This window comes from Engraulis encrasicolus, chromosome 3 (assembly GCF_034702125.1).
Source record: "Engraulis encrasicolus isolate BLACKSEA-1 chromosome 3, IST_EnEncr_1.0, whole genome shotgun sequence".
Lineage (NCBI taxonomy): Eukaryota > Metazoa > Chordata > Actinopteri > Clupeiformes > Engraulidae > Engraulis > Engraulis encrasicolus.
This window is the reverse complement of record NC_085859.1, coordinates 49,350,498-49,365,506: the sequence shown is the minus strand read 5'-3', so window position 1 is coordinate 49,365,506 and position 15,009 is coordinate 49,350,498. Positions and strand designations below refer to the sequence as shown.

The following is a 15,009-nucleotide window of genomic DNA, read 5'->3' as shown; positions in this document are numbered from 1 at the left end:
CAGTGGGCCGTACTGTGCCTGTTCCAAGACTGTGTAAATGATCTGACACCACTGCCATTATGGAGGATATGATTAGGAATGAGACAAACATCCAAAAAAATAAATAAATACAAGTAGTATGGCAGCTTTGTGTATTGTTAAGAAAAACATGACGGTTATACAGTACAACTTCAGCCACAATTAGGTTTAATATGCCATCAAAATATATATATATATTTATAACAGGTGAAAGGTGAGAAAAACTCTGATAACAAAAATAAGATATTTTATCTGTATGTGTCCTGTCATACAGTGGAAAAAATATTAACAACATGTGAAGTTGAGGCATAGTATGATCCACGATACCTCAATGTAGTCTGTAGCAGACAGTTGATTACATGTTTAATATTGTGTTCCAAAGGTAGCCTCAGGCCTCAGAAGATGCAATCCAATGCATAACTTTACACTTAGGTGATGCCTTTATCCAAAGCAACTTATAGTCATTACAAGGTATTGGTTACAGTTCCTGGAACAATGGTTACCTTTACATGAGACATTTAATTCAGAATTAACTCCATTTAATTCTGAATAAAGCTTAATTCCACTTTGAAATAATTCGGAATTAAATGAAAGATCAAAGTAAACTCGACGAAACTATTTAATTCGGAATTAAAAACCTCATGTACACGTAGCCAATGTGAGGTAATGTGCCAAGGGCACTTCAGCCATTACATACAGATTGAAACCTGTAACCCTCTGTTCCCTAAACCAACTCCCTAACCACCTGGCCCAATTCAGCCAGGTAGAGGAGTGTTCATAAAATAACCTGCACTAGGTGCAGTGATCAGGTCTAAAGAGTATAGCTGTAATAAACAGCACCGCTCGACATCTTACAAGCAGTGCAATTTACTTACAGTGATGCTCTTTGGATAAATATTACCTGGATGAACGAGAATGTTCACAGTCAATCACCAGGTGATTTGGAATTAGGTGGAAGCTTCTGAAACCAGATTGGACATGACCACACAACACTCAATGCAGAGGGGAAAAAAAATGATACATATCCAAGTCTGAATTAGTTATTTTCCGATCTCATCAATGTTGGGATGCTGGACAATGCTTTATGTTAGCGAGGTTCACAACAGGAAGAATATCTGACTGCAGTTACAGGCAAGGAGTATTCCGGTTTCAAACTGAATATTTTCAGTATTCGATTTAAAACAAGTTCTGGAATATTCCATTTACCATGTGTGGAAGAGCTTTGAGCTACTTGTATACCCTCAGAATGTTCGGAATGAATCAAGAGTTTACATTATACGCCTAAACCGAAACTGCAAATATTCCATTTAAAATTGGAATATTCCCTGCATGTACCGGGAACTGCGGCCAATGTTTTAAACATCTGGAAATCTACCAGGTAGAATCAGAGTCGAAGACAGGAATGTTATGTGGTGAGTCACCCAACTCACGACTGAATTGGTTATTCAACCAGCCATTTCTATAGAAAAATCATAATAACAATAATAATACCAGCTAAAAAAAGAAAGTGACCTGAAAATGGCCAATACACCCAAATATACCATATGCTGTGGAAGTGTGTGAACCCTTGTGTAATTGTTTTAACATCAAACGATTTAATTTTTCATTTTTTTCATGAAATGTATCAGCATTTTTTCAAGTGTTTTGAGGAAAGAAGCTCTCAAAGTAATAAAATCGTATTACGGTTAATATAATGAAACATATCTTGGAAAATGGTTGACTAAATCATATCATCCATTTCTGGTTCTGATCTAGATCCAAACCTCCACTTTGTGTTGTTTAAACCAAAGTCATATCTAACAACAAACTGGAAGACGTAAAAAAACAAATTTGTGAGTGAGGCATGAGTGAAATGTATGCTATGAAAGTTCAAGAAATAAAATCTTGAATCCTTAAAATAAACAACAAATAGTGCATAGCCGGACTGCCATCCAACCAAAACCAAACTTTTAAGCCACCTATAAAAAAGTTTGAAGAATGAAATGTTCAAATTGAAACGCTCGTCATTGTCATACTGTTCTATAGTTGTCCACCTGTCTCTTGAGAGAGACTTTATAAAGCACACATGAACTGATTCACTTGGAGGCCAGCACTTTCACAGATGGCCGTGGAGGCATCAGAATCGTTGGTTTGGCATCGACTTTAAGCTGTGCTCATTTGAATAAATATCACATTTCTAGGCTACCTGCGCCCCCCTATGTGCGACCACTGTACTCTGAAGATCAGGTTTAAGACTTTGAATTCATAATTCAATTCACAATTACGTGTCCAGTTGTTTTGAATTTGGTTCACCTGACCCCACTGTCCAACTGGCTCAAATGCAATTACGTTCATATATTATCATTGTATATCCTTTGACATAAATGACATGCCACACCGGGGTATATTCACACATGTATGGATTTCATAAGTACCCCCCGCCCCCACCCACACACCCAAACAAAAAAAACAAACAAACAAAAAAAACACTCTGCAAGTAAAGTGAAAAAAGATAGTTTCCATGTCCCAGTATGATTGTTAGTAATGAAGTATTTTTACAGTTGTCCTGCAAATCCTTCCGATCAAGAGAGAAGTCCTTTCAAGAGGTCTTTGACTGCAGGTTTCATTTTTCAGGGATCCACTTAGCGATCCCATCATGGCCACTTGTCTTGGTTGGTCCACGCTTTCATTTCCAGTTACCTCATTGGATGAGCTCGACGTAATTGGCCGGGAACATTCCAAAATGGCCGTCCGGACCGTATCCTCGCCACCAGCCCTCATCAATCATCTCAATGCCAGTGATGATCTCGTCAGGGTCGAAGGAGATCTCGGTGTCATCCGCTAGCAAACAAAAAACACACAAAAACATCCGGACAGTCAAGGTGACTTATCATGATGCACTTGGTCAACCTTACCAATATTCCAGTGACTTTTTAAAATTACAATTAATAATTAATTCCAGTCTTCATCAAATGATTGATACTGCATACCGTATATACATATATTTCCGCGCTATATAATCCTTTCTTATCAACATACAAACATTATATGAACAGGTAACAAAAGTTCTCATGGTGATGCCACATGCACAATGCTACCACTTTCATTCAGACAGTACAGTAGGTCTGCAAGAGCCAAAATGACAAATGATTACTGGTGGCAGGAGAGAACTCTACAGAAGCTTGACATGTGCATCTGATTTATCTAGTCACTAACTTTTGTCCCATGAAGGGGCAAGAGAAGTTGCCAGGGTGCAGCAGAGGACTTACCTGCTTGGTAGTCGTAAAGTGCCCGTGCACAAAGACCCCTGCTGTCAGCTTCTTCGTAGTTCCCCTCCTCTTGTACCTACAGATTCACAAGATTTCCAGAAAAGCTAGATCAGATGATTTTATATTAGGGTCATTTCACGTGAAATCAGACACTTTGGGACCCGACCGACACAGATCTCAGTCATACTTGCTTTGCCTGTTTAGAAGCAAGGTAGCACCCCAGAACTGCATTTGTGTGAATCTGACACTAATATTAAGGGAGAAACAGACTAGCAAAGATTTACACATGAGGGTAGGACACTATACATTCAGCCTTGATTATATCAGTCAGTGTAAGTCACAAAAAGATGTCTGAGCTGTTGTTCGAAAGCTCTTTTCTGGCTCTACAAATTACACACACGACATGGAATACAACAACCTTCAGAATATGAATTATGATACATTGAAAAATTAAAAATAGAATATCAAAAAAACGTATATTTTAAAATGGCCGGTTTCTTGTCTAAACTTAGGCTGTAAGGTCATAAACAACACCTGAAAATGAGGTGTTTGGTTCTTTATTCGGTGCTACCTTGCTACTAAATAGGCACAACCAGTATGATTTAAATCTGTGTCGGTCGGGTCCCGAAGTGTCTGATTTCACGTGAAATGACCCATTACATTAATGTGAATTCTTACTGTAGTAGTTGCCGGTTTTCCCCCAACAAATGACAGTGTATACAATGGTGTCTGATACCGTGTCCTGACAGCAAGCGACACAAGTGCCAGCAAGTGGCAAAATCTGTTCCATCCGTCCTAACTGTCCTCCTAACTGATGCAACAAGTCACAGCCTTTCTGTCACATTGTTGATTTCTTCTATTGTAGTCGCGTCATGTTGCCAAGGCTGACCTCTTTAATCATTTTAGCTGGTCAAATGTATGCGACTCTTCCAGTAAGCATTACTCAAACTTGAATAGTTATGGAAGGAGATCGCCAACCAGTCACAATTTTAAGTATGCGGACTCCTCACTCCAAAATATCAGAATATATTGTCAATAATCTGAAAGCAAAACTCTATTCCAATATTGCACTGTTGAAATGCTGCAAAGTTCAACCAGGTATGAACATGAAACACTGTTGATTTCAAATGTAATATTACGCTGAAGTCAAAGGAGCTTAATGCTGTGAGTTTTGAGTGTCTTTGCCTGAAGTGTTCATGAAGGTTGGAGCAGGCGTCACCTAAACAGAATTTCTCTTATTTTAGGGTGCTGACCAAAATAATGTATAACTGAAAAATGCTGCCGAAATACATTCGTGTAATAAAGTTGATGCATGGTGTGACCTCTTATTCTTCTGCCTGAAGTGTGCAATGGCTTCATAGCACTTAGATTACAGAATTATCCTAGTCGTCATTTCTGCAACACAATATGCGTGGAACAACACATTTATTCACTGAAGCATATGGGAGAATGTGATGAATACCTGGGGAGGCTCCTCATACAAGTCTGGCTCTGGTTCAACGTGTGTCTTTTCAGGTTCTTCGAGTTGCTGATTAACAACTGACAAAACCAAACACAAGAAGGCGGGTAAGCAATTTTGATGTGACTCCTCAACAGTTGAAATTTTATTTGATGGAAGTTAGGTAGAACCCTAGTGACTTCAAAAATTCAATATTCAATAAGAAGTATTGTTGTGATGTATACACAGATCCAAAAAACGAGGGAACACTAAAAGAAAGCAATGCAACCTCAAGTCAGTCATACTTCTGTGATGTCAGCCTGTCCATTTAGCACGCAACACTAATTGTGAATCCATTTTGTTTACCGGTACTGCTGTGCTAATTTAACAAGGAAGGGGTATGCTTGACTTGGAGTTGCATAGCATTATTTTAGTACTCCGTTTATCTTTTACAGCAGAGTAGTATAAAAACAGGTGGTTGCTTTAACTTGACACGGACTAAGCATTGAGGAAACACTGAGCTTACCTTCAGGCTCAGGCTCTGGTTCTGGCTCTGGCTCTGGCTCTGGCTCTGTGACCGCAGGCTCGTATCTGGGCTCTTCCTTAACTTTCACTGGATACATGAAAAAAAAAAGCAATGGTAGCAGTTTGCAACCTTCCCACCGAGCATATTATATGTACAATTTAATGACTAAATCTTCCTGAAATTTCAAACTATGAGAATTCATCACAAGCCAAATTTAAAATCAAGACAAGCTAGGCTACTTCACAGTGACTAGACCCAGGGATGACTGGAGCACTCAGCCACTTTTTTTAGAGGTTTTTTATTATTTTGGTGCACAGTCAGAAGTACCAATGCCAAAGCAGTAGGGAGGAAAGATGTCTTTATTTTGATTGTGGTATCACCAGTATGGTTTGACTCTGAGGAAGGCGCAGGTGCGCCGAAACGTCAGTCATTTTGTGCACCAAAATAATTTTAAAAACCTCTAAAAAAGTTGCTGAGTGCTCCAGTCATCCCTGGGTCTAGTCACAGTAAAGTAGCCCAGCTTGTCTTGATATTGCTGTCCTCGACGGTGAGCACCACCAAGGCTGAAGCACAGACATCACCTCTTCCAAATTTAAAATCCTTTATCTCCCTGGAAAGTATTTTTTATGTGACAAGCTGGGGCAGGGGCACACTAAGAAAAATTGGTAGGAACCACTTCAGACTTGTAATACGTTCCTTATTTATTGATTTGAGCTAGCGATCTGCTTTCCACTGTGCTGCTGGATGAACCAATGTGGTGCAGCATTGACTAAATGATCACATGAAGACATTGCTCAATGCTGAGGCAGTAACACACTTCCACTTCAGTGGCTTTTTCCGCTTTTCTGTTCTACTTTGTAGTGTGTGTGTGTGTGTGTGTGCGTGTGTGTGTGTGCGCGTGTGTGTGTGTGCGTGTGTGTGTGCGCGTGTGTGTGTGTGCGTGTGTGTGCGTGTGTGTGTGTAATATTCACAAACACAAATGCAGTGAGTGACAATAACTTATTATCAAGAAATGAAAATCCTGTCAAGACTTCCTTCCCTCACTGGTGACTTGACTGAGTGACTGCACTACTTGTCCTGGGTAATCATCACGATCTGCTGATTCAGCCGGCTGGATCTCAACTGTGGCATGGTATTTACTTCCTGAACACAGGACTGGCCCCTTTGCATAAACGCTGACACAGATTGTATTCTCCAACAATAACAATAACAAGAATGGCTATGCTAGGTCATGATCCTAAAGCCAGAGTGGATTGCACAGCTAGTCACTTTTCCACAGCGTGCGGGTCGGGAACAGCACTGCTAATAGATTCAGCCTATTTTTCTCCAACAAGAGACAGAGTGAGTCAGAGTGAAAGTGAAAGTGAGAGACAGAGAGAGACAGAGAGAGAGAGAGAGAGAGAGAGAGAGAGAGAGAGAGAGAGAGAGAGAGAGAGAGAGAGAGAGAGAGAGAGAGAGAGAGAGAAAGAGAGAGAATGTGTACAGCCTGCATACAAGTCAATGAGTACACACAACACTTGCACTGGTTCGAGTGTTTACAGCAATCGCAGGGCACCTGCTCAGAGCCAGTAACACTTGGTCTGTGGGCAACACTGGCAGCAAGCCTACAGTACCTGGCAGTGGACGAGGAGCTGGTGTGGTGGTGTCAGGGACAGCCGGGGTGATGCCCCTCTCCCTCTGCTTAAACATCTCCCTGGTGCTGCTAACACCCTGAAAAAATAATAATTAAAATACAATCAATAACAATTGTACCAAGTGAATCACAAATACAGAGATTAAAACAGATTTTGTTAACCAGATTCAAGATGTGGACATGAAGCTGGGTGAGAAGCACTTGATGTAGCATTTCTATTTACATAATTTAAATCACAGTTCTGTGTAACTGAACCACATTCTACTAGTCTAGTGTATGTCACATTTTATGACCGCTGAGAGAGATAGCGGGGTGTTGCCTGATGAAAGTCAAGGACAATCCTGAATTCGACTGTATGCTCGCCCATCTTTCGTCATTCTGTTTGTAATCCCATGTTCTCCAAGTTGTGTACATACCAATGAAATTGATGTGATAGTAATCGTGTGAAAAATACCGCTTTCCACACAATGATAGGCGCAAACACTCACCGACTGATGCTGCTCGTTCTCACTTTTATCAGCTTCCTGCTGCTGTTGGTATTTCCTGTTGTAAACAAGAAAAAGGCCCAAAATGTCTTCAGTCTACACAGTAATAGGAGCTCGGAGCAGGGTTTGTTCTATCTGAGGACCAGGAACAAGTCTGCATTCAGCATCACTATTTGGATATAGAACTATAGTCCAGCTGTAAATACTCCAGTATATAAAGTGCAAATTGACATAAGTGGAATCAAAAAGATTAACAGCAGTAGGTTTGATCTGTATGTAGTGCATTTCATTAATGAGCCATAATCACAAGTTACTTTTTCCTCATTTTTTCTAAGCATAAAAAGTGAAATAGCACTTGATGCTCACAAATTTATTAAAATCAAGAACTGGGAATAGAAAGTACTTCCGCTCTCTGATGAGGGAGGCCTTCTCTTTGTCAAAGAAGAACTCAATTTGCTCAGAACTGCACCCTATTGGAATGAATGGTGACCTTTTTTTTATAACTTTAACAGTGCTGATAGAAATGCCATCAAACATGGCCCAAGTGTGTTTAAGAGAGGACTCACTTCTGCTCATTGATGAGGTTTGACCTCTCCTTTTCCTTCTTTTCCCTCTGCAGCGCCTCCTTGGCCTCGCGGTCTTTCCTCTCCTGCTCCAGACGCTGCCGCTCCTCCTCGCCCTTACGCCGCTCCTCCTGCCGACGCTTCTCCTCGTCTTTCTAAAGCCACAACCAACATCACGTGCAAAACATAAGGGGCGGTTCCAAAAAGAAAGGAAATAGCAATGATATTCCCAGATCTACCAAATATAAAAAGCCAAGTGTCATAAAAAGCTGACACTTGTATCCAAAGTGACTCACAAACGAAGACATACAGTAGCACACAGGCCAAGCAGGTTAGTGCATTTGTTTACTTCCTGTGTCTATACCCTAATGAAAGCCAAAATGGCCGCAACGAGGAGGCCCATGTTTTTATACAAGTTTCCATGACTTAGTTAAGGCTTTTTGTATTATTGTTAAATCTCTTGGGGCCTGAGTAAGATTCTCTTTAGGCTGAGCGCTCATAATCACAAATGATTGGCTCCCATAATCCTGGGTGATTAGCAAGGTGATAATTCCCAGTGAGACTAATGCAAAGATGATGCGTCCTACAAGAGAGCCACTGAAGTCAAGATGGTTAAGAACTGTAATCAAGATTAAGACTTTGCAACAGGTGGCATGAATGGAAGACAATGTAAATATGATCATAATACCTGGCACACTTTTATCCAAATGAAAAGAGAAGTCCGCGACACTGCTTGTCTATTGTGTATTTAATCGAGCAACGTTTCGACCTTCAGGTCTTCATCAGGCAAAGTCACTTCACTTCAGTCACTTTGCCTGATGAAGATCTGAAGGTCGAAACGTTGCTTGATTAAATACACAATAGACAAGCAGTGTCGCGGACTTCTCTTTTCACTTGGATTTACTCTCATTGTCCTGCACCTGGCCCATCGGATGGGATGTGCAAACATCTACTCCTCTGAACTTGCACTTTTATCCAAAGCCTCCTTATAATTGAATTCACAAACACTGGTAAAGACTAGCAAAGACTGGACAACGTCTACTTGACGGCACAATTATTTCAGCTTGAAAGCAATGCTCCTTCAAATGACATAGAGAAAGGTCTTAACTATTGGTTCACTGTATGACTGCAAACTTACCTCTGTTTGGGCCCAGAAATTGTCTTTATTTATCTTTTTTATTTCCGACATGGCATTGGTCTTCTGATACACGGACCCCTGTTTAAAAAAGAAGTTTTTTTAAAGCTATTCCCAAAGGACAAGAATGCATTAGATTTGGCATTCAATTTTTAATACTATGACAGATTCTTCCAGAAGTAGAGTTGAAATTGGTTGAAATTTGTCTCATGACACAATAATGTGCGGCATTAATGAAGTGTGATCTGCTAATGACAGACTGATCTTCATGTCTTGTACTCCACCTGCCCCACCACTCCAGATCCACGCTTTCCAGATGGATTAAATGACATCAAAGACATGGTGAATGCCGTAACTAGTTGGAAAATGCCCGTTTTTACTGAGGTTCCTCTCAGGTTTGTTTTTGTAATCGCTGGAGTGGCTCCTTACCACAGGAGCTTGTGGGCCGTCGTCTTTAAAGCGATTCGACTCTTTATGGAAGCTGTAGTTGGCTCCTGACGCCTTTCCAACTTTCTGCATGATGACCTCCGGCTCCACATCATCTTCTGCACGAGCGTTAATGGTGACATGGGCACCCTGAGGAGACACACATTTTTAACGGTATATATATAAATAAAGTAATTCAAGTGCATGCATACAACAATATTAAAACCTTTTGTTCCTACATTGCCTCAAAACTCTGGTTTAACCTCCAAAATCAAACAAATCAGCTCCTGTTTGAATCAATTTTTATGTCAATCAATTCACATTTGAAGACCATACAAGATGACCATACACACCGTGTGATTTCAAGAAATCTTTCAGTCCAATGAAACATACTGTATTATACATATTGTAAGCATATAATTTTACTACATTATGTCTTTGGCCATGCTCTTTTGCAAAAGCAATCGTGTGATCCTTGTTCTTTTTCATTCAGTCATTCAATTATTGATAGAACATTCTTTTTACCTTCAGAAAGTTACGCATGGAACTGACATGATTGGCACAGATTCCTTTTCTGGCATCCTTCACCCCTTCACCTGTCTAAAAAAAATAAAAAAAATTAACAAGGCTGTAGACTTGGAAGGCTTCCAGACTGGAATTAAAATAAAAATTCAAAATGATACAATGGCTTCAAAACCTGAAAATATTAGACTACCTAAGATTAAGGTTTGTACATGAACCATGAAGCACAAACATGTTTCACATTTATGAAAAATCTGCAGTGGCGGAGCACAACTTCTGTGGCTAAGCACAGAGCAACATTTTTCCATGGTATTGCATCCACACTCAAATTCATACCATATCTGACAGTTACAGTCAAAACTTTCCAAATGCTGAAAACTAATCTCATGAATCTGATGGGGAAAGCAGAACAAACACTCACCCAGTTGATGAGCACGTATTTGGGCAGACCAGAGTTGGGGTCTTGGACCCGGCAGAAACCGTACATGACTTTACCACTATTCAGCTCCTCCACCAGCTCCTCCAATCCACCATCTAGGGGATTATAAACCAAAAAGCTATTAACTGCTGACCATAACAATCAATTAAACTGCCAAGAAAGCACTTTAGTCATAGGACCATTGTGGTACCTCCAGTATACAAAACAATATATAAAATATGACATTTGTAAACCTGATCTGATTGTTGTGATCTAGTAGTATTAATTCATTATCTTGACAAATACTGTCTTACAGAAAGGGAAATCTAATTGTCAACGTTTAAGCTTGGCTCGTGTTCTCTGGTCGTCCGTGCATCTATGAGTTTGTGTGATAAATAACTTTTGAATAGTGGACTGATTTTGACCAAATCTTGTGTCTTTGTGTCGTGAACTTTACCTGAAGAAGGTCGGATGACCGAAACGTTGTATTAAAGTTTGTTGGTGGAATGGACAGTGTGCGGGATTTCTTTTCACTTCACTGACAACCCGGCTGGGATAACATCCTACGCACCTGCCCAACTACAGAGGTGTGCAAAAGCGTCTTTGTTGACCAAATCTTGTGTGCTATTACTGTATAATAGCAGCCTGGTTTTACCAGACCACGTGTATTACTTACTACCAGGTCATTCAAAATGAATGGTCTGGCCCGTCAGGCTAGTGTAATAGGTGCATGAACTGGTTAACTTCTGGAGACCAACGCTTTGAAGATGGTTGACTTTCAAGATGGCCGCAGTGGCAGCAGAATCAACATTTTGGCATGCAGTTCCACCCAGTTTCATTGATCATCTACAATTACCTGACATCAGTCTGGCTGATGTGTTGAACACATGTAAAAAACAATCATGTCTATTAATGTCTCATTAAAGGTTTGTACTACACGCGTCAGTGGTTTGTACCAAATAGGGGGATTAATTAACTGGGAACAAATGCAAGACAATGACTTAACTCACCTCCCTTCTCTGCAAGTCGAATGTCATCGCTATTCCCTTCATACGTAAACAAGGCCCTGGGAAACCAAAAGACACAATGAGATTGCATCTGCCAATTCAATACAAATAGCACAGCTCACAGCTGAACAGGAACAACACACACATTTATAGGCTATGCATTACTACTGAACCAATCTATTATTGTAATCTTGTAACCAAAGATCTGATCAGTTTAGAAGCACACGTTCTATAGCGCTTACAAGTGAAAGAAGGTTAAAATAAGTGGTAGCTTATAGTATATATTAATGTTGCATTATCAAACAACAAATTAATCAAATATGCCATCTGAGGACTTCCCTCTCAGTTATAAATGACAAAAGGTTACTGATTGGAGACAGACCTACTTTACCCTGGCCTGGAACAATAGAAGCATCAGATAACAAAACAACCTATACCCTGGCTGGCCCACGGCTAAGTTAGGAAAATAGCCCTATTCAATCTGCCAGCTTCTGCTTTCAGATCTCCTATGAAAGTATGCTGAGCACCTCAACAATAACTAGGCTATTATTACCCATTTAGTCCACATGCATGAGTACTTCATTGTGAAAATGGAACAAAAAATGAGATCCATGTTTTGAGAGTTTATTTTGCAATGGCTATGGCTACTGAAGCAATCACCTGCATAATTGAGCATATGCCCACTGGCATCGAGAGCAAACCACACTTGGCAGGTTTTGCATAATATTACCACCACAAAGTCTGCTCTAATTTTCAATTGGGGGTTAAATGTTTAAATACCTGCCCTTCCCAGACAAAGTCCATGTACACAAATGGCTGAGTTTGCAACATTTGGGCAGGTTGGGAATGTGCTTTTAGACACAAACCTATTAGGCTTCTTCATCAAGACACCATGGTGCATACAACTTCAAAATTAATACAGCTTGTTTCAGACCATCAAATAGTTGCATAGGCTCCACAATAGGGCTTGGACCTCAGCAAGGACAGAAGCCTTCAAATTGGCCCAATCTTATTCCATTTCAGTGGGCTCACAATTGTCCCCAACACCCCAACAGTGAAGTTAGTGTGATCTGTAAATTGACTTCCACTGAAGGTCCCGTGAGCCCCACTATATATTCCTGTAGATGTAGAATGTGGCTTTTCATTGCATGCAGAGTTTTAGACATACTACATCACTTCATGTTACAATCGCTACTTCATAATGTATTAGGTCAGATAAGAGGCGACCACATATATGGAAATGTATACATTGATATGAAACAATACCCAGCACAGTGCATCTTGCTGACACTGGGCAAGACATACAGCACGTGTACGGTCTCAGTATACACTAGTATATAGTATTATTTGCATGACCATCAGAAATGTCAAAAGTAATACAAGAAAAGACACAGTTTCCTTCCAGCACACGTAACTTATCTGAGTAACCAGTAGACCCGTGTTCTTGTCTTATGACCATCTATTTATGCGCTTGGATCAAATATGTGGTGGGCTTCTGTTAGATTTTAATGTTTTTCAGTAACACAGTCCATCTACCTCATTAGGTACAATGGACTAACAGGTGTAACAGCTATGTAATACCATGTGCCAGTGTTGTCCATGAATTTACCACACCTCTGATGACCCTTGACTTGACTGACTGACCTGAAATATCGCCTTGCTTCTTGTCCAACCAACAACACCACCAACAACAGTTAAATTACACAACACAGCAGTACTGTATGAGACATTGGCCTCTGATGGGGAAGCATTTCAGCCTATACTAGATCTTATCAGGATTTATGGTTCATAATCCTTTCACACCTTTGCTAAGTAGTAGTCCAGCCAAACCATTCACTTGAATTTTTGAGCCAAACAATACATTGGGTGCTAAAAGGAGAAGTCTAGTAGAACTAGTTAAAAATGATACCGTCAGACAAAAAAGCTAGAACTACTTCAGGTTGGGGTTCTCAAGCCCTGGTTTAATCAGAAAGGTCTGTTGCAAAGATCCAGGCCCATTTCCATTGCCAAATACACCGTTCAGACATGCCATTTCCTGGGATATGAAAGACACAACACCGTGAACAAGCCTGGCATACAACGATGATGAATGAGACATTTGTCCGATTTAGAGTTAATTTGAATCTCTTCGTACCAAGGGTCGAAGGGTCCCCTTTTCTGAACCCTTTGGTCGGCACACCCCTATGAGGAAGTCTTCGCAACTAGCTGACGGCGACCGGAAGATACTGGATGTACCAGTCAACTCACAGACCGTTAGCTACAATATAACGTTGATGCAAAACCAGACAAATATAGCCCACGCCTGTATACAAATTGTACATTCATTGTTTGAGGAAATCATGAGCATAGGTTAGGAATCCATGCCCTACTACCTACGTGGGCTTCACAATCACAAACCCAGCCCGGTTAACTTAACAGTTGGCCCATGCTCGTCCTAAAGGAAGTTCGTAGATCTCCCGTTTTATCAGATGCCTTTACACTATGACTGGTTTAATTGCACATGCATTGGTGTTAGCCACCGGAAAAAATACATTATGTTCGGAAATATGATCGCTGAGTTAATGGTTGGATTGGAAACTGTCCGACTTACCAGTTGGTTGTTGATTTCTCATCCACCACCTCTTTATATGCTGCTGTAAGAGCTGGGCCGTTTTTACAAAGATTCACGGACATAGTGGATGATGCTGAGCTCCAAAACAATGGATGTACACAGTTTGTACTGTTAAAAATAGCAGCAGATGACTGTAGATGTCGAAAATTGCTACGCCTTTTCGGTAGCTAACGGGTGTCAGATCTGAATCGCGTCAGACAACACAATCACAACCACAGATGCTGTACAACCCGACCCGCAAGTGCCGCATGCGTACTTGTAACTCGCGCGACCCGGAAGCTTGCAGTCTTCACACTGCACGTAGGCTTTTAACCCTATTGGTATGTGTAGCCCACAGATCTAGAGCTAGAATAAGTTTATTGTAGGTCTGTAGTGTAGCCACCACTGGGACGTTGTAATAGCCACTGAAAATACCACACTACTATACTACACTACTACCAGTGCACAGGGTCTTGGGCCTATATTACAACTTGGTAACATTCTGGTAGCTAATTTATAACAGGGGCCATGTCCCCCCCCCCTTTAAAAGATTTTTTTTTTTAAAACTTTCTTTATGACAGTATAGTGAAGATGGTGACAGGAAGCAAGTGGGGAGAGAGACGGGGAAGGACCGGCAAAGGACCCAGGTCGGGAATCGAACCTGGGTCAGCCGCATAGCAGATGAGTGCCCTACCGTTAGGCCACGCAGGGCCAGGGGCCATGTCTTAACGGGTTAAACATTATTGCTTAAAACCCACAATAAATCACTGACTCTCAAAGACTGATCTCAGCACACAGATCAGCAGCACACTCGTAGAGCGCAGACCTACAAGTCTTGGCTGAGCCAACACACAGCAGTTCCGATAAAGTGCAGAGTAGGCTTGCAGTTTGCTCTTCTGCCAACATCCATTGCTCTCAATTAAACATAAATAATAAATTAGCTGTTACCAGAATGGAAATGACCAAGTCGTAAGGCCCTGTGCACTGTCACAGTGGAATT

At 40.8% G+C, this 15,009-nt stretch overlaps 1 protein-coding gene across 1 annotated transcript; it reads right to left on the bottom strand.

Annotated features, from left to right (window-relative positions):
- Positions 1 to 121: 121 nt before the first annotated feature.
- Positions 122 to 14,309, bottom strand: LOC134446281 (drebrin-like protein B). The gene is made up of 13 exons (XM_063195619.1): positions 14,010 to 14,309; positions 11,423 to 11,478; positions 10,416 to 10,528; positions 9,998 to 10,072; positions 9,476 to 9,622; positions 9,050 to 9,127; positions 7,915 to 8,066; positions 7,352 to 7,406; positions 6,844 to 6,940; positions 5,231 to 5,317; positions 4,729 to 4,805; positions 3,267 to 3,342; positions 122 to 2,838 (listed from the first exon to the last, which is right to left on the bottom strand). Exons 1-13 carry the CDS (start codon positions 14,090 to 14,092, stop codon positions 2,699 to 2,701), a joined length of 1,236 nt encoding a protein of 411 aa, XP_063051689.1. The 5' UTR covers positions 14,093 to 14,309; the 3' UTR covers positions 122 to 2,698.
- Between the last annotated feature and the right edge of the window lie 700 nt (positions 14,310 to 15,009).

What these genes read in the sequence shown, in the direction of transcription:
- LOC134446281 (XM_063195619.1), bottom strand. Translation starts at nt 14,092, where the DNA reads ATGTCCGTGAATCTTTGTAAAAACGGCCCAGCTCTTACAGCAGCATAT. An exon ending in AATACGTGCTCATCAACTGG is followed by an intron (nt 10,073 to 10,415) that starts GTGAGTGTTTGT and finishes TATTTTTTTTAG; the next exon opens with ACAGGTGAAGGGGTGAAGGA. An exon ending in ACTTTACGACTACCAAGCAG is followed by an intron (nt 2,839 to 3,266) that starts GTAAGTCCTCTG and finishes TTTGTTTGCTAG; the next exon opens with CGGATGACACCGAGATCTCC.